This window comes from Cyprinus carpio, chromosome A11 (assembly GCF_018340385.1).
Source record: "Cyprinus carpio isolate SPL01 chromosome A11, ASM1834038v1, whole genome shotgun sequence".
NCBI lineage: Eukaryota > Metazoa > Chordata > Actinopteri > Cypriniformes > Cyprinidae > Cyprinus > Cyprinus carpio.
This window is the reverse complement of record NC_056582.1, coordinates 12,145,629-12,171,891: the sequence shown is the minus strand read 5'-3', so window position 1 is coordinate 12,171,891 and position 26,263 is coordinate 12,145,629. Positions and strand designations below refer to the sequence as shown.

Genomic DNA, 26,263 nt, shown 5'->3' with positions numbered 1-26,263 from the left:
TCAGCCAACAGACCCGAAAGTATGCTAAGTGAATTTCAGAAAAAAAGATGTACATCTGCTGCCACAGCGATGCTCTATTCAGATGGAGTCACGCATGCTTACGGACCAACATTGAAAAACAATAATCACATTTGAGATCTGGCACATTCAGAGTCATGCAGAGCTATATCCAGGAACATATTTCTCAAGTACTCACCATGGCCAGATGACAGCAGGGTATCTACAAGTGAGAGAAAACAGAGATGGTTAGAAAATGGAAACAACTTTTATACACAACTCAGATATTAGCAAATAATCAATAGGATGCAGTACAACAAATTTTGATAATATGAATACGTTGGGTTTAACATAACATAGTGAGACACCACGAGAGCAGAATCAGATTAGATTAACAATAATTTTGTTAATGTAGCTGGGTAATTGAGTCATTCGAATCATTCATCATTCATGTTCAAAATCACTATCTCATTCAACTGAATGAAATATAAGCAAGTCATTGAATTGTTCATTCAACCAGTTAATTCAAAAACAGAGATTTGTTTAATTGATTGTAAAAAAAATAAAAAAATAAATAAAAAACAAATAAAAAAAATGGTGAGTTATCCAATCTTTCATTTAACCCATTCTTTCACAATCATAATTAAATAAAATTAATCTTCTGAATCATTAATTCAACCAATCTGTTTAAATAAACTGATTAATTGAAAAACAAGTAACTTCCCATATAAGTGAGCCATTTTAATTGTTCTTTCAACATATTCATTCAAAAACACTGAATCTCTGTATGAATCAAATAATAGCTCATTCCATTATTTAAAAAAAAAAAAAAAAAAAAAAAAAAAAAAAAAAGAATCATTCGGGAACAAAATACCACTAGTATGTGTTGCTTGGAGTCACAAAAGTTGATACTGTTTTGGTTTTGTTTGGAATCATTTCTGTTTGAAAAGCAAACTGCACAATGTAACTGGCAACGCTGTGTCAAAAATGTTTATTAACACAGTAATATTAATGTATTAATGCCAAATCACAGCCAATATTAGCACTTTTGCGTGTGTCATTATCCTTAAGGATATAATGCTGACAACTGAGAATAACCTTGCTCTTGAAAGTTCAAACCTTCAAACCCTCTTTGGTTTATCCATTTATTTTTTTGTCTCACATTTCAGGATTTCCAATTCTCTCTCTATACAAAATGAGGAAAGTCAAGTTAAATTTTCAACTAGCCAGCTCAACTGACTGTATCCTCATCTGGTTGAACTACAGTTTTGTCTCCACATTCATGCATTCCTTCATCTGCAAGAATGCAATCCATGTTTTAAAACTTCTGCATGAGGGAAAACAAAAATAAATCACACATACACACACAGAGTGCTGTAGGTCTTCCAAACAATGTTCCTACATGAATAACAATTTCTAATTTATTCAGTATATCATCCCCCACTGCTGCAAATTCAGGCAGTTCCTTTCTCCTCCCCAAGGCTTCACGCAGACTCGCAGACTCATTGGCACACAATCTGGGCATTTTGGCATGGATGCTCTCGCCCATGCCTAAACCTTGTAGCGCTCACCAGGAGATGACTAACAATCACTGTTACGATTTCAGACTCCCAGCACGTACAGGGCAAACTTAGCCAACTGTAAAACATCAAGGAACTTGCTTCTACCCTGAAAGAAATCTTAAAAATAAATACTTCTTTCATCTGTATAATGAACTAAGAAACTCTTTTCCACTGATGATTCATTCGAGATGCAGACACGCGTTTAGGTTTAATTAAGCAGCATCTGCCTGAAGAAAATAATTTTATAAAACATTTGCAGCATTACAAGGACCCATTCAGCCTTTTCTGTCTATAGACTGTCTGTTCCCTTCAGTCACGCACTCCCATTATGTATTTAAATCACTCTAGTTAGATGACTATACATGCGTTCTCTCATACATCTTTGAAATGGAAAGGTCATCGCAATTTATTTCTCTCTCTGAAAATACAGATTACTCTGTTTCTTGTTCAATAGTGTTTTCGGTCACTGCCTGCACACAGCAAGAAATACCCAAACTACAGCCATTGTGAATGTTTCCTATGAACCGTGCAGAATCGTGCAAGTTCTTCTTTACATCTTGCCGCTTGGGTTTTGTAGCAGTGTGACAGAACCTCACGGTCTCTGAAGATCCTCTGCAACACATTACTGAGCACATTTTTATAACAATACCCAGCCAATATAATTAAAATTGTACTAATGAACAAGCAAATGTACTAAAGTTTCATTTTAAGTGCAGAAGTAATGCAGAATTCTGCTGGGTCTTGTTAAGCCAAACAGAGGGAGACAGAATGAGAAAGAAGACGATGCAAAGAAATGTATCTACCAACAAAACACTCCCACAACAAAAACATGAATAATTCATTGCGCAAATGGCAACAAACAATATTCCGTTCCACATGGATTTCTGTATTAATTGGAGTGAGTGTAGTGAGAAGTAGAAATTTCCATGTTCCTCCATGTCTTTCTCCCTACTGGAAAGAAAGCCGGAAAGTTGGCTTTATACAAATTAATTAGCTGTCTGATTATGAAAAACAACAATGGACTTTATTGTTTTCTGCCATTTGTTTGGTTTGATTAATTATTACTAATGGGTTGCGTACAGAATAATAATGAGGTAAAATGTTCTTGATTGCTTAAATAAGCAGAAGTGCACTGCTGAGGGTTTATGGTATCAGAAGCATTGATTGCGAAAATAAACATCATTATAAAGAATTGTTTGCAGTATATGAGCTTCACCAGATCTGGAATACTCATATATAGTTGTAATGTTTATTGTCACTGTATTGATAGAAGACTGGGGAGAAAATGGAGCCAAATGGGTTGGATTTAAACCCGCATCTCCCACATCAGCACATGTTTGCATCCTGTTTATTCCAATTTGGATAATGTATTTTGCCATATTCAGCCACAAAAAAAAAAAAAAAAAAAAAAAATGTTACCTGGATACATGCCAAAGTCAGAGTGGAAAAACACAGCGTGTTTGCTTTAGTAAATTGCTTTTGTCTATTACTTATTATTTATGTGCAACAGGATTAAGCCAGTAATATTCATTACACAAAAGTGCCATACTAAACGTGTGCTCGTGTCAGTGGTAATAACTTTCAGTACTCAAGGGGGCAGTATAGTTCCCTTCAAATGTCTTTGCAACAGTAGATTGTTATCGTAACCATAACCTTAAAAAGTATTATTATTCAGGTAGCTAGAAATATAAACACGTCAAATTAAGCTAATTTGCAAAGCAAGATACTCTTTAAACTGTTGCTCTGTAAGTAGTTGACCTAAAATAAAAAAAATAAAACATCCATAGAACACATTTTATGCTAATGCCAGAAATAGCGGCCGCAGTGGCAACCCTAAAGGGAGGGTCACATTAGGTAAGTTTTGTGGACAAAAAAGGTGAATTGTCTATTGTCAAAAGTAATATATGCAGCACATCTCACACAGAAGTCACTTTTAAACCACGTTAAGAATTATTTTTACGTTTTCCATCATTTTAGAAAACGTTTGAAAACACTAGTGTGGACAGAAAGTGTTTTGAAATGAAAACCCTTTTCAAATGTATCTGGATTAATGTAGACAATTGCCAATGCCAATCCATGTGTGCTGGTGTCCCCATCATGCTTCTTAACTAGCCTAACCAGCACCAGTTTCCCTAGCGAACTGCAAGAAAATCCATGCTGTTCTTTGCACCAGGGGTAGGCTTTATGCTATCTATGCTGTGGAGTAAAAGTGGAGTTTGATCTTGAGGATCTAGCTTTAGTATGGATAATGTGAGGAGGAAGTTTGACCATCATCTGAACTGAGGTCCAAAGTGACCAAAGAATATCACTTTCAATCTAATAACCAGGCTCAGTAGGTCTGGAGACTTCAGGCATCACCTCGTCCTCAAACCTTTCTCAGTTTGTGGGCGCAGCCTCTCATAGTCATGTGACACACCATAAAAGAGGTAATATCCTGTAGGTGTGACATGGTTAAATCTGGCCATGTGCAACCGTAGAGCAGATCAGGAGGATTTCACACATTCAGCGAGGTAATCGAAAACAGTCTCCACAAACATACACACACATGGCAGAGGTAACTGAACAACAGAGGGATGCACGTACAGCACAAACAGATTGTGAGGGTAATTCAATTTCCTGCTGCAGCACTGAGGCTCAAATGGTCTCCATCAGTGGTTCAATCAGCGGCTGGTTCTGTAATTTCCCCAGCTGGACTCTCACCTCGTCTCACGCATTGAAGGGATGCACCGGACCAGTGCTGATACTCCAGCAAAATCCTTAAGTACAGAACTAGCACTTTAGGCGATACAGTAGAATGGTGAGATAACATGGCACATGGCTTGTCATACCTGTTGTTGTTAAACAAAAGAAAATACAGCTAAAGGAATAGCACTGAAAAACACAATAGGAAAAGTGTGATACTGAACTGCTGGAGATTTGTAGCAGGAAATGGACACACTACTGAAGCACTACATGTAACATTTTAAGAGAGAATGACAGAGAGAGGTATATAATATTTAATTATATACACAATTAAATTAATATGAATACTTCATATGTAAATTATATTAATTCATTGCTAACACTCTACCATAAGGTCTTATATAAGTTAACATCAGTTAATGCATTAACTAACAATGAGCAATCTATTTGTTACAGTATTTATTTATATTTGTTGAAAAAAGGTTGGAATAGTTAAGATTTTAAATGTTTTTTTTTTTTTAACTCTACGAGGCTGCATTTATTTGATAAAAAATACAGTAAATATTATTTTTTTTTTTTTTACAATTTAAAAAGTTATTTCAGCAGTCATTACTCCATTACTCAATTATTTCCAGTCTCACAGGATCCTTCAGAAATCATTCTAATATGCTGATTCGCTGCTCAAGAAACATTTCTTATAATTGTATACAACAAACATCTACATTATACAATTAACAACCTGAGATATTTTGTACACTAACATATTCTTGCAAACATAACAACCAGACTTTTCAGAAACCAGCACTCCTCTTGATCAACTGGTCAATCGCTGTGGCAAAAAAAATGTAGCCTCTTAAAAATTGAAGAAAAATAAAATGGGAAGAGGCACAGGTGAACAGTGTTGCCAAGTCTGCGGTTTTCCCGCAGAACTGGGCTACTTTTACACTGTTACCGCGGGTTGTTTTTCATGTCCGCAGGTTGGAGCGACCCCAGTAACATGATATTTAGGCCTGGAATGCGAATTTTACCATGGGAACCCTGCCAAAAAACATGTATTTTACTCCTGGAACGCGGGGCTAGTTTTGAGTAGAGATTGGGCAGGTTTTGTCGAGAAAAGCTGGCAACCCTGCAGGTGAGTTTTTTCAGTGTGGGGAGTCATGTCCCCTAGTGTTCATATTTAAACCAGTGTCTTGAAAAAAATAAAACATAGGGAGCTGAAGTATTCCATTTACAAAATGATTCAATTGCTGCATCACAGTGCAAAAGCACAGCTACAGGAAAAGAGGGTTCAAAAAGGACTGCAAATTTATGAAATTACAGAGAGGTGAGGAGTCATTCCGGCAAGCAGAACTGAAGATGACAAAATTATCACAATGCCACATGTATGGTGCCACAGGGGTAAAAAGTTAAAATCTGCTGTAGTCCATCATATCACCAAATGCTTTCACATTTGAAGTTAATTAGCGCTGAAGTACTACATAATAACCTGTTTTCATCTGTAAGCTGCATAGAGACTATACTATTAAAAGCCTTATGGTTAAATTTGATATTGTGATTCTCAGCACAAAGGCCTAACTAGACACAATTGGTGCTGATCCAGACTTTTGGTTTCAATAAGTTTTGCAAATTAAGAGAACATAGACGTCTGACCATATGGCTCGCTGATTTTTGGATGAAAGTAAGCATAAATTCTTGCAAAGCTAAGATGCTCATAATATGCCTGCTTTGTCAGGAGCAAATTAATGCAATGCTGGTAAGAATTTTTATTTTCTTTTGAGTAAGAAACTGCTGATGAACAATATTTATGAGTAAATCAACTGAGCCTCATGTTATTAAGTTTCATCTATGAATGCAATATTATGCTCCCAAATCTCTTAATGCAGTTTTCACATTCAAAGAAAAATGTGAGATAAGAGATACATTTTCTTGCATCAGTGTCGATGGGCTGGCCAATAAAGAAAAGCAAGGAAAAGAAGAAAATATTTTTATGTATTAATCAACGCATTTTGGCATCACCACTAAATATTTTCCCTTGTTTTTATACATGCTTGCATGGGGGGGGGGGGGGGGGGGGGGGGGGGGGGGGTGTCTTGGCTGGTGGGGGGTGGCATTTGGTTCCAAACCAGCACAGACTGAGGGATATTTTATTTAATGCAGTGCCCTATGTACTGTTAGGTATGAAAGATATTTTAGAAAATGTCAGAAAAGAATGAGCTCAGGAGGAGAGGAGGTAAACAGTGCATTTACACACAGAGTAACACAAATTCTCTTGACTACCAACAGAGAAAGAACTCCAAGGGCTAGTAGGGGGCCAACAGCTTCATCAGCAGATTCTGTTATACATAATCATTGAATTGTTTTTCACTCGTTGCCTGCTGTTCTGACAAAACATTAAAATTGGATGAACCAGAAGTTCTGCAGACATATATTGTACAGTAACACTGTTATGTTAATAACCCATGACCTATCAAGTAAAGTGGATGACTTTACCACAACTCTTAGGGGCCGTTCACATATCGCGTCTTTTGCGCGCTCAAGTTCGTTATTTCAAATGCAGACGCGTGACAGGCGCGCTCATTTTTGAAGTGACGCGGCAGCGAAGCGCACGCGGTGCGACGCGATCATTTTTTCCAGGCGCGTCCATGCCGCACCGAGATAAAAACATTTCAACTTTTCAGAATGCCGCAAGCGCACCGCGGGTCATGTGACAAAAAACAACCAATCAGCTTCATCCTTTCCCGTAGCAACGTTGAATGCTCAGCCAAGATGAAGGAACAGGACTTATTGAAAATGCAAATTCATTCTCTGCCAGTAGGAGGTGGTTTAAAGCGAGAGAAACAGAGGTTTGTCCAGCAATGGCTGTACACAAAGCAGCTCTGAGCTCACAAATGCTGCTTTATCACACATTACATGCAAGGTGAAATGAAAATGACATTGAACATTTTCTAAAGATAGTCTTTCTTCAGAAATACAGTGATATAGAAACACCCACGCCTCATTTTGTCATATGTGCTCATTATTATTCAACGAAGCCTTTGGAAAATCAGTCAGTATTGCTATTAGTAAACTTCGGGCCAGCCACGTGCGCCCGATGAAACCATCTATAGATGCCCCATTCAACGTCTCCAGGCACCATACTGTAGGTTCTCACAGAGCCGTTGAGCCACTCTATGCAGCACTGTGGCATCTTTTGAATATTCAGAGATTACTATGGTGAATGACGTCAAGTTGACCGTTACAATATGGCAGACGGCTTGCGTATAGCGGCCCATAGAAACAGTCACTAATGAGGCATCTACGTATATATATATATCTATGGTTGTACCTGCATGAATGGTCATGTGACATGCGTTTTCGGTTGTGTAGTGTGGACCGAGATTGTTCTGAAATGCAGTGAAAACGCCTGTGTAGACGAGGACCGTTTTCATTTTAAAATGTTTTAAAAACAAAAATACACTAGTGTAAACAGGGCCTAAGATAGCAAAAAAAGATTGTGTGTGAGTGCGTGTGTGAAAATTTTGACATGTAACCCCCTTTGTAATCGTTAACATTTTCATAAATAACCGTAATTTAATTACACATTTTTGTTCTCAGTAAATGTAATAGATTACAATTACTTTTATTTTGTAATTAAATTACGTAACTCTGTTACATTTTTTTATTTGTTACTGTAATTGGTTTAGTTTTCTTTTATTTTGTAATTTTAATCTGTATTTTTGTATAGTCTTTTTTTATTATTTGAAAGTGAAAGTCGTGACATTTGCCAAGTATGGTAACCCATACTTGGAATTGGTGCTCTGCATTTAACCCATCCAAGTGCACACACACAGCAGTGAGAAGTGAACACACACCCAGAGCAGTGGGCAGCTATATATCCAGTGCCCGGGGAGCAACTGGGGGTACAGTGCCTTGCTCAAGGGCACTTCAGCCATGGGTATTGAGGGTAGAAGAGAGCGCTGTTCATTCACTCCCTCCCACCTACAACTCCTGCCAGCACCGAGACTCGAACCTGCGACCTTCTGGTTACAAGTCCAATTCTCTAACCATTAGGCCACAGCTGCCCAGTATTTGCCAACTTTAGTAATCTTAGCTAAGCTTAAATAAACAAATAATAAATAAATAAGTAAATAAATAATAGTATCAATTTAATGTAATATGATCATATATATTTAATATAAATTTATTTTTATATTATTGTATTAAACAAATAACAATAGTGTATAGATATTTTATATTAAGTATAAATTCTAATATCTTAATATAATAATAATAATAATTATTATTATTATTATTATTATTATCATTAGTAGTAGTAGTAGTAGTAGTATTGTTGTTTTTGTTATTTTGTACAATTATTCATTTAAATTAATTTTTGTACCTCTGTAAAAATTTTCTCATTTTAAATTAAAAAAAATATATTGTATCTTTTTTGTTTTCAGCATAAATCTCATAAAAAATGGACTGTCAGTGTAAATAAACTGTAAGTTTACTGTATGTAAGCTTTAAATTTATAATAAATGCATATACATAATTTAACATTATCATTACAAACATACTCATGAATATTTATAAGACATTTTGTCCAACTAATTTGCTGAAAGGCAGACGTTAAGTAGGCACTAGGCATACCACGATTACAGCTCACCCGTTTTTTTTTTTTTTTTTTTTTTTGTCCCGGGCCTTACCACTTAAAGCTTGAACTGGCATTTTACACAATCTGCCAAGCAAATCAGAACTTTTAAAATACAACGATCATCTACCAAATCACGAAGGAATGAGTGATCGTTTTAAATTTGGGGGGAGGGGGTATCACCGGGTTAAATTGTTTGCTTTGGTTGCTCATCATCTCATCTTTTTCATCACAGTGATGAGTTTGTGCTCAAAGTAAAACAATGACAAAGTGTCCCTGCAGTGGGTATGTTTAGGGCCCACAGTCAGTAAATGATTCCACACACATGCATATTCAGTCTTATTTCTCTCAGTCACTTTCTCTCCCCGCCTGCCCCGTCTTTTCTCTCTTCCTTCATCATGCAGTCGGAGCCTGTGGGCACAGTGTGGGAGATAGTGCGGTAAGCTCTCCTCTCCTCTCTCTAATCTCATTTCCCACTGCCTGGATTAAACAAATGTCTGTCATTACCGCTCACTGGTGGAGAGGAGGAGGTTTTAGGGTCCACAGGAGCGACAGAGAGAAAGGAAGGGGGGGAGTGACAGAACGGCAAAGAGCGAAAGACAGAGAAACGGAAAATAAAATAACTGGAAGAAAAAAGCGGGAGCAGGTACTAAAGAGACCATTAAATGAGGGACCCAGGGAGATAGCGAGAAATTGAGACAAAATAAGAGCGAGTGATGGAGCGAGAGAGAGATATTTTCAGAGTGGGCTTCTCTTACTTTCGACAAACCACTAAAACTGCCCACAGATGGGCTGCAGCCATAACAGGGCCAAATGGTGCTGAATGAAAAAGAGAAAAAGAGACCGAAATGAAAAAGAGAAGGAGAGGAGGTGGTGACAGTAAAACACAGAGCGAAACGACAGCCTCCCCCCTGCCGCTAAGAAAAATTGACAGCGTGTGGTAACACTGCATCAGAAGACCCAGTGGCAAGCCATCCACCATCATCAACCAATCCGATGTCTTTTTCATTGAAAAGACAGCAAGTCTCCCACTATCAGCACATAAAGAGCAGTTATACACTCAAGGTGCAGCCAAAGCCCAAAGGGGGTCCGTTGCACTACGTTTATAGTTAGTCTTGAGGTTCATTTCGACATTACCGTCCCCTTTTCACCTGCGGTCTGTTTACAGCCCGCTGGCGGAAAGACATTGTCAATCCCGATAGAGTTTGTATTCCATATTTCAAAACAGACATTCAGATCCACAAGGGCCCATTGAGGCTGAAATGGTGTGAATCCATTTCACCGCAGGGAGGGGGCAGACGCCATAACGTGGTTACTTTCATTCTCCACATCTCCATCTGGTTTATTACACCGCACCTGACTAGCTGGAGGTCTCGGTTGATGGACCTTTAAGTATTTAGGACTACGAGAGCAGAAATAATTTCTCTCAGAGGGAGCACTCGCTCCAGGTCAGGGAAAGGTACAGTAGTCTGACCAAGTACGACTCACAAGCAGTTTTCTTTTCCGGAGACAATGGCCTGTGAAACCAGGAGGAGACACAGAAGAGAGATATATTCAGTGAGTGGAATCATTCGCCTTTATTTCACTATTCAGAGCTTGTCAGGGGGTCTAATCAGTGGTAATCTTGTCAGTGAAATTACTGACAGAAATGTTTGTTGACAAATACTTTTTGTCAGCTATAACAAAGAATTATAGCATGCTATTGACAAAAATATGGCAAGAAAAACAATACTGAAAGATATTAAAGGGAAAATTGAAAATGTTGTCATTATTTAATCAACCCCATGCCCTTCTAACTAAGTAATATTGTCTTGCTTCTCTGAAACCCAAAGGATCTTAAGCAGAATGTCCTTAGGAAGATTTTCCATACAATAATAATAATAATAATAATAATTTAAAAATAATAATTTATGGGGGATTTTTGGTGGATTTTTAATGAAAAACTACAAAAAAAATATAATAATGTATTTTATTTTATTTTATGTTATTTTAATATGATATAATGTCATATTTTAAACACATTATGACCCAACACTATCATACACAGTACTGTCAAACTAGGGGTGTGTGATATCACAATTTTTGATCGTGGACGAAAAATGTCTCCATGATCTGCTTTTGGAGAAATATCGTAGTATTGTGCTACAGCACACATTCTATCAGTTGCAGTTTGTGTGATATCACAATTTTTGGCATTAAATCACGTGCTGTTCTGACATTTGACTTTACAACTGAAGCGCGTGCACTAAAAAGCCTGTCAAACAGCGCCTGATTACTGGACTAATTTTTCTTTTGTGTATGGTTGGTTTTTTTTGAGTTGAAGTTAACAGGTGTTTTAGTGTGAGAGGAGTATTATTGTTATACATGTTGCCGCTTGTCATTAAAGGGATAGTTCACCCAAAAATTATAATTCTGTCGTTATTTACTCACTCTCATGTTGTCCCAAACCTGCATTAATTTATTTCTTGTGCTGAACACAAAAGAAAATATTTTGAAGAATGTGGGTAACCAAACAGTTGCTTGTCCCCGTTGACTTTGATAGGAGGAGAAAAATAAAATACTGTGGAAGTCATTGGGGACCAGCAACTGTTTGGTTACCCACATTCTTCAAAACAACTTTTATGTTCAACTAGGGAGAGAAACTAATTCAGGTTTAAAACAACTTGAGAGTGAGTTAATGATGACATAATTTTCATTTTACAGTTAACTATCCCTTTAATGTTAATAAAACAACAAAACACAAAGAAAAGTCACTCACCGCTCTTGACTTAAGAAGTTTAATACAGCTGCTTTAATAAGAATCAATGTATAATTTATACAGTGACGTGTACAGTATATAGTGTGTTATTTTAATATCTGTTCACTGCATTTCTTGAATGTTACTGCTAAATACACCTACTGCACCTGAAATTTGTAATGTGTATCTTTGTTCTTATTTTTTAATAACAGATAAAATAATGACCAATAATAATAATAATAATAGCAATAATAATAATATTCACCTACTTTGGACTAAATGTCTGCCATTATTTTTTATTTTAGATTTTGTTTACTTGTAAGGCTTTGTTATTAAAATAGGGAAAGTAGTTTGGCTGGACTGCTCAGACAACTTGCAAAATAGTAAAACCAACATGATAAAGAATTGTGATAAAATTGTGAATCATGATTTTCTTGAAAAAAATTTAGATATATTTTTTTGCCATATCGCCCACCCCTAGTTCAAACATTTAAATTTTGAAATAACTTATTCAAAAAAAGTCTTATGCTCATGCACAAAGACTGTATTTGTTTGATCAAAAAATGCAGTTAAATTGATTTTTGTAATAATGATGGTGATTTTTGAGGATACTTTAGTGATTTTATGATTTGTTGAATGTTAAATATTTAATTAATCTAAAGTTATATTGTGAGATAATATAACATAAAATAACTTTTATTGTAAATAAATTAAAAAAAAAAAAAAAGTAATGTATTCCTGTGATGGCAAAGCTGAATTTTCAGCAGCTATTACTCTAGTCCTCGGTGTCACATGATCCTTTACTGTCACATGATCTTCATGATCCTTGAAAGTAATTGTACTGTTTATTTGTATTTTTTTTTAAAACCATGATAGACTTAATGCATTTTTCCAAAATAAAATAAATGTCCTAATTAAAAAAATAATAATAATTAAAAAAAAATCTTACTGACCCACAACTTTTGAATGTACTGTATCTCTTCAGAAGACTTATTCTAATTATCCTACATACCAGATAAATAGTTTAACATTAGTGTTATGATACATTTTTGTCTTGTTTGGAGTCAGCATTTTGGCATCTAAAGTCGGCACTTTGGCAATCATCATTGTATGGAAAAGCTGCCTTGGGACTTTTCATAAATGAAAGAAAACAGTACAGGGTTAGAATGGAATGGGGTGAGGAAATAATGACAATTTTATAATTTTGGGATGAACTATGCCTTTTACAATGCACTAACAATTGAACAATTTACAAGATGAAATATAGAAACTACTGATCCAAACAATCCAATCATAGTATGTAGTGTATTGACTCACTTAATCTGAAAGAGCTGAACACCAGTGAACTGAAGCGTTCTGATTGGTTTACTCAGACACATCCTACATACAGTCTGAGAAATTGCCTATATCTACAACATAAACATAATATTACAATTTATATGCAATAATACATCTGCATAAACAATAAATACATGTGAGAACTTGCACATTCTACCTAGCATATAACTTAGTTCATCTCATGTACACCAACATATACAGTAATGCAACATCTACAACATTCCATATACATGGAATACATACAACTTGCATCAAGACCACTAAAGTAAAGCTAATATTTATTTTATAATAATGCTATTAATATCATTATTGGTTTGAATTAATAATTATAATTTTTTTAAGTAAGTTTAACAACAACAAAACAAGAGACTAATCAGCCTGAGCAGGAAAACTTTCTATTCTCGCTAAATAGTCAGAGACGAACACAGACAGTAAGCCACTGTGTAGCAATGAGGCATGTCAAAAGTCCTTCCAAAAACTTTACCGAAAAGCATTTAACAAGTACTAGAGGCAACGTCGCACCGATCTCCTCCACATGTTCACAATGCCATATCTAATTCTTTATCTTTAGGCCTCATTCATTGACTGTGGGATCCCGTTCTTCTGATGTTCTCCTCCCTGCTCTCTTTCAGTTAGCACCTCCTCTTAAATGGCTAGAAATCCATTGCCCTGCTTGTGCCTGTCCCAACGGGCTCTGCACTGATTTTAATGAACAGGATGGAGTGGATGAAGAGAACGAGAGAGCGAGAGAAAGAGCTGCAGGCTGCAGAAAGATCGTTAGAGCTTTAAGCTCCATTTCAAGACCTCCCTTCTGAGGTCTTGCGGCTCTTGCTTTCTGTCTCTCTCACTGGTCATGATGAAAGTGAAACAGAAGTGCTGAATATGAAGAGCAATTTGGAGAACAGAAGCGAAAAACAAGAGCCGTGAGTAGCCTAAGGGCACTACACTGGCCTTTGAGAAGGGCAGGAGTTCAGACTTTTAACACAGCCTCCTCAGATCTAAACCGAGCATGTTTTTTTTTTCTTCTTGTTTTTTTTCTCAAACAAGCAGTGACGATCTCGATCTATTGTGTCAAAGTGTGACAATTCAAAACACTGTGATTAAAAAAAAAAAAAAAAACAACAACAAAAAAAAAAAAACAAATGCAGATTGTTACAGTAAAAGTACTGCCAAGATAAGCACACAACTCAAACATGTGGGAACGGCAAATGTAAAATGACTTTTCAATACATGTTTCGAGATAGAAGACTTAGTGAATCCCTGAGAGCTATTTGAGATGATCCATGTTGAATGCATAAATTAATTCAAGATTCACATAATGTTCAACAAGAATCATGAATTCTTGTATAAGGGAGAATCTTTATACATGTAAAGCAAGCTCAATAACTTGTTTTCTCCATGCTAATATTTGCTCTGTGCACATGTAGGCTTAACTCAATCCTCTACCATCGACCAAGATACTGGAGACTCTTTGGAAGGCTTTGTAAGCGAATCTTAATTTGTTAATTGCATGACTTCTGCATCTCTTTCGAAAACAACTGGAAAATGTTTGTCTAGGAAGACACAGCCTTTGAAGTTGATTCAAAGATTGTATTTATTTTAAACTAAATTCTGTATTGGTTTCATTTTCAATAGCATGTGTTCTATTATAGTTCTGTGGCTAAAACCGCCATTAAAATGTTTGTCTAATGATTAGATTTATATTACAGCTTCAATGGGTGTGCCTTATTACATATAAGACTCTAGATTAGAATCAGATTAGACTAGACTGTGTGTTATAAATTAGTTTATTGAAAATTTTGAATTTCAAAATCAAGTCAAAACAACACTCTTTGCAAGCTTTGCCTTAATTGTTAAACTTCAATAGCACGTATTCTGTTATAGTTCTGTGACTAAAATAAATATAAAAACCAGTAACAAGACATACACTAAGAAGCTGACACAGGAAAGTTTATTTATTTTAAATAAATTTATTTATTGGTTTAAATTTAAATAGTGTGTATTTTTTTTTCTGTGAATACAACCATCAATAAAATGTTCTCACAAGAACCTGGAATAGGCCTACCACATAACATTTGGATTATGGAATGATATATATATATATATATATATTGTTTTCCTATTATTAATATATTTTTGTATATTAATAACATAATAATAACACTATAATATATATTGTTTACAATATTTCCTTTTTAAATTTAAGTGAGCAATATAAGTGTTTATCTGTGTATCTTTCAAAGACCTTGGTGCACAAATTGCTCTTGTTTGGTCAACTGTAAAAAAAAAATCGTTTTAGCCTTCCACATGTACTTCGTAGTTTGTAGACAGTCCCTACCTGGCCTAAGAGCTAGCGTGCAGCTGCTACAGTCTTGATGCATTGCAACATATCGAGGAGTGAGTTCAGTTCCTAATTCTAATACTTTTCAGATAAGCCTTTTTTATACAATTATACTCCTCCAGTTTTTCTGAATATCTGTCTAATATCCGATGTCAAATGTCAAACCAACTTTATCTCGGTACTGTAAGCAATGCCAAAAGTGCTAGCTGTTGTTAAATGTTAGTGACATACAGTAAGTGATCCCAGCCATACCGATAATCAATTGTGAGTGTGATATTTCTATACCATACATCAGACATTAATAAAAAAAAAAGACATTAATATTGTGTAACTTAAATTTTAGTGACAGTATTGGCAGTTACTTGGTGTGTTTTTGCTCCGTCAAGTAATACAGTTGTCACAGAACCGCCTCGCTGACAAACATACAGCAGTAACGTTCCTGAATGAATCCATTTTCTGAATGGGTGATTCAATAGCTTCCAATTCAAAGGCTGCATCCTCCAAAGGACTCGGACTTCAAAAGCTGCATCCTTCAAAGGTCACGAGGGTCGGACCGAGCATTGTTAATGGGACTGTCTAGCCTACGGAGGACTGTTCTTGTCACCTAGCAACTGTGACAGATGCCATCGAAGAGCGGCAATAACGTTTGTACGGGACTGTTAAAAATATATATATATATTAAAAACAAAGCAGGGTTCAAAACTTGTCTAAATATGTTCACCATGGTCTATTTATGCACATAATAAAGAATAAAATCGCATCTTGGTATGATATCAGTCAACATTTGAACTGCTTTATATACTTTCTTCTTTATTTTTACATTTGTATCATTACATAAATTACATTATTCGAATAAGTAGAAAACCATACTTACACTTAAGTGTAATCCAGCAATTTATCTCAAATAAATGCTGTCTTCACTGACGTTCTGAAGTAGGGTAGGCCACGAAGGATACATCTGTTGTATCCTTCATTGCATGAGAAATGAAGGGTGTATTTGGAGGCCGCATTTGAAGGAGCCTTCGAATAGGAACAGGCTTCGTCGCACCACGGTTACGCAATCAACCTTCAAATAAGCCCTTCGGAGGACACGGTCTTTGAATTGGGAAGCAGCTAATGACTCACTCTTGAAGACTGGTTTTGTTACGCATCAACTATTTTGAATGAATGAGTTGAATGAATGATTCAAATGACTCACTTGAAAAAAGTCACTTGCTGCCATCTACAGGCAGGTTAATGTAACCTGCAGAAAGAGTCACTGGAAAAAGATATAACGCATGACACATGACACATGATACATGATATGACACGACACGACACGACACGATGTGATATGATGATATGATACATGATTGTATTTTATCATATCATAAAGTTATGAAAAATAATTGAGATGATGGCTCAAGGAGGACTGCTCCTATGATAAGTTCATACTGTAGCAACATCCACCAGCCCTGGACATGCAGCAGTAAATAAAGACTTAAAGCATATTGTTCATACTTTTTATCATACTACTGTACACTCAGCCATCTTTCATGAAATGTCTATGGCATTTGGCCCATCATTAACATTTTCCAAACAGCTATAACCTTTGCAGTGAAGATTATAGTGGAGAATATAGAGGCTACAGTACCTCCTTACGGTCGGCTCAAAGTCTATATATGCTGATCTTGATAAAATGTAAAGAAAAGCTCACTCTGAGAATGGCCATGGCTGCGCTTTGTCTGAGAGTTAAGCCTGAACTTTCTCTGATGTCTCCATGTGTGAGATGGGACCACTGTGTCTTCCCTTAAAGCACACAAGCCTTTGATCAAGGAGAGCTTTTCTAATCCTCAGCACACTGCACACAGCCGGTCAATAGAGCAGATAAAACTGGAAAGTCTGAACACAGAATTTGAAAATTGACATTTCATAAAATTTCTAGAAATGTACAGAAGTTAGACAGAATCCCCGAAGCAGTGGAGAATTAAGGACCTTATTCTAAAGTAAATGGTCAAGAAGCAAGACCTCAGAAATTCCATTTGCTGACTCACCCTCACATCTGACTTGAAGCTTTCATATATAATGATAAAGCAAGACAGATCAGTTGACATGAGGTGATCTTTCCTACTACACGTATTTATGGGTGATTCTTCAATCAGTGGTACTTTTGATCAACTTAACATCAGTTAAAACATTTATCAAAAGTTAGGAAATTTAAATCCAAATATAGAAAAGGTCTGGCAAATGTAACTGTCTTTGTCAAATTTAACTGTTTAATTGCCTAAGGTTTTATAGCTGTATATTTGATTTTTTTTTTTTTTTAAATATAGTAAAACCAGTAATATTTTGAATATTTCAAAATATGTCGCTCATTCCTGTGATGGCAAAACTGAATTTTCAGCAGCAATTACTTCAGTCTTCAGTGTCATATGATCCTTCAGAAAACGTTCTAATATGCTGATTTGGTGTTTAAGAAACATTTATCATCATCATTATCATCATCCATCATTACTGGCAACATTTTTTATTATTATATTATTACTTGATTAATGTAAATATTTAAATAATCCATCATTACTGGCAACATAATAGAAAAACGGAAAGAACAATAGATTTATGGATTGAAAAATTATTTTTTGAATTTAGATTTTTAAGCATTCTGTCCTTAAATCTTATCAGAATTGTTCTTTTTTTTTACTTGAAAAATCACCCACATATGGATTAAAACATATTTTTTTATGAAAAGAAGTACTGGGTTCTCCAATGAAAATCTTTTATGGGTAATAAATAAATGTGCAGTGAAGAAGGAAATTGAAATCATGATTTTATAAGCTGAAATCTAATTATGGTGTTTTGTGTTATCTGTGACTCTGCATGCCTTAGTTTTTCCTCAGCCTTGACAGGACCATTAAAACACAAGCGACCAAAAACATTAATGTTTTGATGTAGTAAGGACATGACAGGTTATGATTACAGAAAGGGAAGCGGAAGCAAAGTAAGAGAGATGGCATGGCTTTAATTAACAGTAATGCCAGGAATAAGAACCCAGGGATAAGAATTGGTTTGTTCATCTCGAGCTCTGCATGTTTTTGTTTTGTTTTCACAGGTCTCGTGGGTTGTTACCTGTATTCTGAGACAATAATAAGGTTAATTGCTCAGTTATGCTACAGCTCTCACCTCCCCTAAGAACAGGAGTATACAGTCTACGAGGGAGGTCGGTGGAGAGTCGTGTAGTTTGAGGAACGCATTCCTGTATTCTACCTCAAAATTAAGTGGCTTTTTCCTCGTCTTCAACAATGTGCATGGTTTAAATAATTTATAACACTAGACTGCTGTTGCGTTGTTTTCGGTCCTATGGGAGAAACAGTTCAAAGTAATAAAGCCGGAGATAAATGTGAGAGATTGAATGGATTTATTAAAAGCCCTAAGAGTGGAAAAACAACCCTGTTCTGCAATGGTCTGTGATGCAGTTCTGAAGGCCTTTGAAGTACAACTCCTGGCATTTTCCCCTAAAGTAACTTCTTCATCTTTATATGTGTTTCCTCATGTCCCTTGAGTCCATTAAAAAGACCCCAACACACACACACACTCTCTAACAAAAAGAATAATGACTTCTTTTGAAATCCAAATAGGTGATTTTGTTCCATCCATTTTCTATTTTCAAACTGACCATTTTGTGTGCCACATTTCAAATATGGGTGCCATTTTTTTTTCTGAAAATAATGATAGGTATCACTTTGCATGTGGATGCATTCTTGTATTTTAAAACACCTCCCATTATGAGTTTCATAAACAACTATTATGTTTTTTTTTTTTTTCACATGAATGCAAAAAGTAGAATGTACAGTAAAGCTAAGACTAATACAACTAATAAAGGGGAATGGCAACATCACAGCAAACATTTGCTGAAGCATCTCAGAGGCATTTCATCAACAAAACTGCTAATAAATTATTAACCTTGTAATGAATACATTGCTGCGAGGATTATGCAAACTTCCAACAAAGCCACAGTGGACCGAAATGCATCCTATTATCTTTCTGAAAAATACATGAATATATTTATTTTTGATCTTCCATGCTGTCGGTCCCTGGGAGAGGAACGAGTGCAACCCGAGCACCTGGAAGAGATAAACTATACAAGTGGAGGCTGTACTTAAGTGCTGTAGTATTTTTTTCTTTTACCTAAAAAATGGCAAAGCTTTTAAACATTTCGAGCTGTGTTCGAATGCAGACACTCCTCAGAATACAAAACCACACGCACCTGACACACAAAGTGAGGCTGATGAAAAGGGAAGGGGATGAAAGCTTCCTGTGACTGAAGGCGGTGAGAGGGACAAAACTGAATTTCAGAATTACTGTAGGAGATGACGAAATGACTTCGTTTCAAACCTTGGATTTGAGTGGTGTTTTTAACACCACTGAAGACACTGAGGGAGTTTTTTTTTTTTTTTTTTTTAAGTTTCATTGTAGCAAATTAATAGATAAACTACTACTTAAAACCAAGGACACAAACTGTCTGCTCAGGGCTTGCAGATATCTAACTACATATGAATAAAATGAGACTGTAGGCGATAATGTGCTAGTTGCAATAACCCTGATATATTGAACAGATTAAAATAATAAATCAACAAAAAGAGGAAATTAATTGCTACAAAACCCTTTGCTGAAAATTAGCAAAGTATGCAGTACTTGGGAAAAGCAAAGAAAGACAGCAAAGAAAGTACAGTAGACTGCATACAGTACTGCCTATTTTGTGTATCTATCTATCTATCTATCTATCTATCTATCTATCTGTATATGTTCAGCATGTTCAGTTATTGCTGCGCATTTATCACCTTTATCAAAATACTTATTTATCACTTTTATCGAGAACTATTTTCCTTTTTTTTGAGATTTATTTTCAATTTTTTATGGAATTTTGTGGAAATTATAAATGGGGTCTGTTTAAATTTTTAATTGGATCATGATATCATTTTTTTTTGGAAGGTCAAGATCAGTGCATTGCATTGTGGGAGAGAGCATCCTGTACAGTGTGCTCTCTTTACATTTTATAATGTGGTTATTTCTAGGTGTTCCATGGGTACAGGAATGTGAACAATACATATACTGCACTCTGTTGAAATATTAAGAAGTTGCAGTACGCTGTATGCTGGTGTGATATTGAACATAACCATGGGTTGAAATCAGAATACCATACTAGCATACTACTCCTACTAGTTCTGCCATATGGTAATAATAATAAAATAATGTTTCTTAAGAAGGAAACTGGCATATTAGAATGATTTGTGAAGGATCATGTGACACTGAAGATTGGAGCAAAAAAAATTACTCCAAAAATGCAGTTTTGCCATAACAGGAATATATTACATTTAAAAATATATTCAGATAAAAAAGTACTTGTTATGTTATATTTTTTTTTTTTTTTTTTTTTTTTGTGTTTTTTTTTTTTTTTTTGTTTTGTTTTTTTTTTTTTTTTTGTTTTTTTTTTTTTTATTGCTTTATTCAGATTGGATGACAAATGTTATACGGTGTGTCATTATTTTTTTTTTAAATGCTCAGCTATCAAATAGTTGACAGCATTACAGTTCCATAAATAACTTCACCAAACTATTTCAGATCATTCATAAGTCATTAAAAAAAAAAAAAAAAAAAAAAACTTTATTTTCCTTAAAGTACTTTTTAGTAATCTCTAACATTAGAAAAATATTACCGACCACAATCTTTTGAACGGTGACAAAACAGGGATATCAAGACATCCCTATTTAGCCCTACGGTCCTACTACATACAGTACATGGCTATATTTTCCTATAACAAGCAAACAATATACCTTTTATGCCAAGCAGCAGTGTGTAAATTGTAATTCACCCCTGGTGTACACAAGGAAGCACCCCGTCAGCCATTTCTGTCACCTCAAACTCATTTTGCCACCGTTTCAGCAGGGCTAGCTGGCAAATGAACTCACTGCAAATGTACAACCATATAATGAGCTGCATGTTCCCTGTGCCTAAAGGTACACTTATGACCTTCAGCAACACGCCGCAGTGATGTGTGTTCTCCCCCAAAAGCCTTTGAAGTACAACCGCTGATATTTTTCCCCTAAAATGACTTCTTCACCTGTCCCCTGAGTTTACAGTGTGTGGACCCTCCTGTTTGATGATGACACACACACACACACACGAGTGGACTTCTGCCAAAATTTATGTTCACTCTTATAGTGAGACCAATGGCTTATCTATGCCTGGAAACTATACTCAAAAAAAAAAAGAAAAAAAAAAGACATGGAGTGCCAGTATCCTATTACACAGGCAGACAAATAGACACACAAACACACATTCCCATTGCAACTTCTCTACCAAGGCAATATTCTGTTCTGTTATATTGTTTCTATCACATTTTCCATTAAAACTGACATTTCATCTCAATAAAGCCCTTGAGGTGGAAACCTAAACACTAGCGCATAGGTAAGAATAAATGTGTGTGTGTGTGTGTTTGTAGGTCCTTCTGTATGAATGTGTGTGTGTGTGTGTGTGTGTGTGTGTGTGTGTGTGTGTGTGTGTGTGTGTAAAAGTGGCACATTGAGAGAATGGAAAATGACACATACTCTCATCCTGTGAAGGTACAGGAATTCATTATATTCACTGTTATTGAATTCAATATTCAATTACACCTGTCTGTGGTGGGGATTGGTTATCAAAACAATTATCAAAAGCACAAAATGAACATCCTCTTTTTTTCTTACAACCCTCCTTTTTCTGTTTCTCCTACTTTCTGACATATGCTGTCAATTCTTGGTGATGATTTCAAATCAACAATGAATAAATGTAACACTGAAAATGTCATTTTTTTATGCACAATGCACCCTTGCTAGCTCTTCCTGTACCTCTTTACAAACCATCAGAATTTTTTGACTTGACTTGACTTTGGTGTTAAAATAATCTTGCTAATGTAAATTTTGGTTTTAGGGTTGTAATTTATCTACATTAAATCAAATTCAACATCATTCTATGTAGTCGTTACATATTCAAAAGATTGCATAAGATTGTGTCTTCTTTGTCCTGATTTGGCCACAATGTTGCTAAAACAGCATGTGGTGTTCCTGTCAGCGTGAATGCAACAGCTGACCATGGCCCGTGAAAAAGAGCACCCATTGCAATATGAAATACTCTACCATTCAAAAGTTTTGTGTCAGATTTAATTTATTTTATTATTATTTTTAAAAGGGACACTGGATGCAAAATTCACTTTTACATAGTGTTTTCATATAAATGTGTCTTAGCAGTGTGTGGACAAGACCCTACAATGCTAAAATTCAATTCACTCCTTTTTTTTTCACTTCGGTTTCACACCAGTTTCACATCGCAAACGTGAACGGCACCTTTTTTTTTGGCTTGTGTATTAACAAATGAGTGCGTTTCATTGCATTGCTTTGCTTTGCGTTGCGTTGCGTTGCGTTGCATTGCGTTTATAATTTTGTTCAGTGTAAGAAAGCAACTAACACAGGTTTGGAACGACATCAGGGTGAGTAAATGATAACAGAATTTTCATTTTTGGGTGAACTATCTCTTTAAGCTTGTGTTGTGAAACAATTTTCTCCCGACATTAGAGCCACTGAGGACGCAGTGAATTAGATTTGTTTTTGATGGTAACACACCACCGAGTACAAACACACACACACAAAAAAAAAAACGGAAAAGAGGGGTGGGGTGAGCAGTAGCTAATAATTTAAAGAGAAATGCACCAAAGCAAGTCGCTGTGAACAAAGCTGATTTTACAAGGTAAAAATGATGTTGTTTTACCAGACCATTAAGAAATTTTAACCAACGTAGCCTATGCTGCAGACATTTCATCATGACCTTAAAGAATCATACCAACCTGTGGAAAATGGGCATACGATGTCCACCTTTAAAGAAATTATTACTTTTATTTAGGACCTATTCATTTGATAAAATAACATAGAAATCTTTGTAATGCTATAAATGTTTTTACTAATTCAAATAATGCTTTTAATTTGAACTTTCTATTAAAAAATATACAAAAAAAGATCACCATTTTAAAATCTATTAAGCAGCAGTTTTCAACAGTAGTGTAAGAAATATTTATTGAGCAGCAAATTAGCATATTACAATGATTTCTGAAGGATCATGTGACACTGAAGCCTGGAGTAATGACTGCTGAAAATTCAGCTTTACCATCACAGAAATAAATTACATTTTCAAAAAACTATTAAAATAGAAAAGTTATTTTAAATGTATATAATATTTTGATCAAATAAATGCAGTTTGATGAGCATAAGGGCCTAATTTAAAAACATTTAAAAAAACATACCCCTCCCCTTTTTTTTTTTTTTTTTTTTTTGGAGCTACTAGCATTTTGCACATACCTCTATTCCAATAACAAAGCAAATATGTTATGAACGTAAAATTAGTGTTTGTTTATTTGTAGTTAATTTTATCTAATTTACGTTTTAAATGAAATTTTAACTGGCAATGACTGTTGATATATTAAAGATATTTGATGGAAATATGCAAAGTTTTAGGCTAAATTGTTTCTGAATACATGAACAAAAACCAAAAAGTCCCTTATTTTCTCTTCCCCTGGTTCACGCTCTCTCTTGAATGAACTAATGATCCCATAGACCCCTGCAGAGTAGCTAAAAATTCATCTGTGAAGCGGACTGGTCTCAGAAGGACAATAAATCCACACATAGCCACGCGCAGCCTTACAGTTTGTGTCCTCTCCTGAGCACAATACACAGTTACATGTGGACACATCCTCATAGAGATATGACCACTATACCTCACTGCCAGCCTCTAAATTCCTCCTTTTCCAGGCATTGCATCTCTTTCTGTTTGTTTTTAAAAACACAACATAACAAAAACGATGAAAAATAGGGTTATTGCCCCTTGTAAGCCCTCAATTTCCAGTTTCCATTTTTTCATGATTACTGGATTTTTAAAAATCACTCGCACTGATTTTGACAGCAATTGAGAGCAATTTGTAGCCACTGAAATATTTTAAACATAGATGACAGCTGAGAAAAACTAGAAATATATATATATATATATATATATATATATATATATATATATATATATATTTTATTGAGAAATATGACTTCTGTTTAATTATATTATATTATTTAATTTATATTTATTTCTTTTTGGATTTATATTATTTATAAAAAAAAAACAAAAACATTTATTTGTACAAATAAACAAACAAACAAACAAACAAATGTTATGATATTATATGATATAATATAATAAATAATTTGTTTCTCCACCTCCCTTTTTATTTAGTTTTCCCTTTTATCGAAAGCTTGCTGTTTTGTTATTGCTTGTTGTTTTGTTATTACTTATGGTGTTTTTTTTAATTGATTTTTATGCATTTTTTTTTTTTTACTGAAGATTTATTATGCAGTAGTGGAGTAATTGTCCAACTCAGCGCAAAGGTCTTTATTCTCTTTGTGGGGAATATTGGCTCTTCACTAATCAGCCACAGGAAAAAAAATAAATAAATAAAAATCAATATTCAATTCCTTAAAAAAAATAACAGCAATCAGTGCATTCAGAGAGACTTTTCAAAGACTTTTCCATTTTTATAATGGAGACTTTTTCTATTAGTACACAAAACAAAAAAGGCATTGTGCATTTGTAGCAAACACACGCACAGTCTTCTATTCATGCAGAATTAGACTAATATTGTTCTTTTTTATTACACCACTGAACAACAGAGATTCGTGTGTGTGTGTGTGTGATTTTATGTGTGAATCTATTTTAGTCTGATCCAATAAGGAGATGTCAGTAATGCTCAGTCCTGACAGGATGTGAAAAACGCAATGTTCCGCATCAATTGCCTCCTACTAGGTCACAGAAAAGGTTACCTGGCATCGCTACCCTAAATCAGGGAGGGTGACAGGGGTTCAGGGTGGGCTCGTTTTGTGAGGTTCAGCATAACCCGTATCACCCCTCCTCGGATACTGATGATGACGAGGAGGTGAAAGACAAAAGGAAGCGTTGAGAACAAAATGAGTTCAGTCAACAATTAAATGCCTCAGTCTTGCAGATTAAAAATGACAGGTGAGAACAGGGAACTGTGGGGGGAAAAACTGAGGGTGAAAAACAGAGGGGGAGGTGTGGGAGAGAACATAAAAGACATGTCTTTTCATTTAAAAGGATTATAAATTGGATCTGATAAGCAATTAATTGACTAATTGGCCATAGGAGAGCAGGTTATTTCCCAAGAGTTGGCTGATTTGCTTGCAGTACTGCACTCGGGCAGAAAAATAGTGGTGAAGCCGCAGTACTGCATCCATCAAGCGTGAGAGTGTGTGTGTCCATGGCATGTGGGTGCAGATGTGTGACATGACAAGATCATCTCTGGAATAGAAAAAAAGGGTGAAAAACAGTAGACATGCCCCAAATGAGAATTCAGAAATGGCACATTTGTGATTTACCTCCAATTATCATTACATTGCCTCAGGATATACAGAGCTGCACCTATAGTGCATTAGTGCATTGGCCTCCAAGCCTAAAACATCTCAAAATCCTTAAAAGTGTGATTTGACATATTAGGATAAGTGTTCTTTTAGTATTGTTCATGTTCTGCTTTAATATATAATGATATTTTGAATTAGCTTTTATTTTAACAAAAGTTTTAATTAGGTTTGAATATATTTAGATTTTTTTTCTTTTCAGTTTTCATTTTACATTTTTTGAAAATGTTTTCGAATTTCTGTTACCCGCTTTTTTCATTTTGAATGTTCTTGTTTTAAATATTTCTATTTAGTTTTAATTTATTTTAATTCAGTTGTAGCTTCAGTAATTTTAGTACTCAAAGGTAATATTACTATTATTTTCACTTATGTTTCTGATCTAATATTTATATTTGATTATAGCCCACTTCTGCTTAAATTAACAAAAATGATTAGTATTCTATTCTATTCTATTCTATTCTATACTATACTGTTCTATTCTATTCTATTCATGGGAGA

At 35.2% G+C, this 26,263-nt stretch overlaps 1 protein-coding gene across 1 annotated transcript in view; it reads right to left on the bottom strand.

Annotated features, from left to right (window-relative positions):
* Positions 1-26,263, bottom strand: part of LOC122146596 (cadherin-4-like) — a 209,446-nt gene that overhangs the window by 117,514 nt on the left and 65,669 nt on the right. The window contains exon 3 of the mRNA XM_042766257.1: positions 197-220. Coding sequence (XP_042622191.1) covers positions 197-220 — 24 coding nt within the window. The remainder of the gene's footprint in view (positions 1-196; positions 221-26,263) is intronic.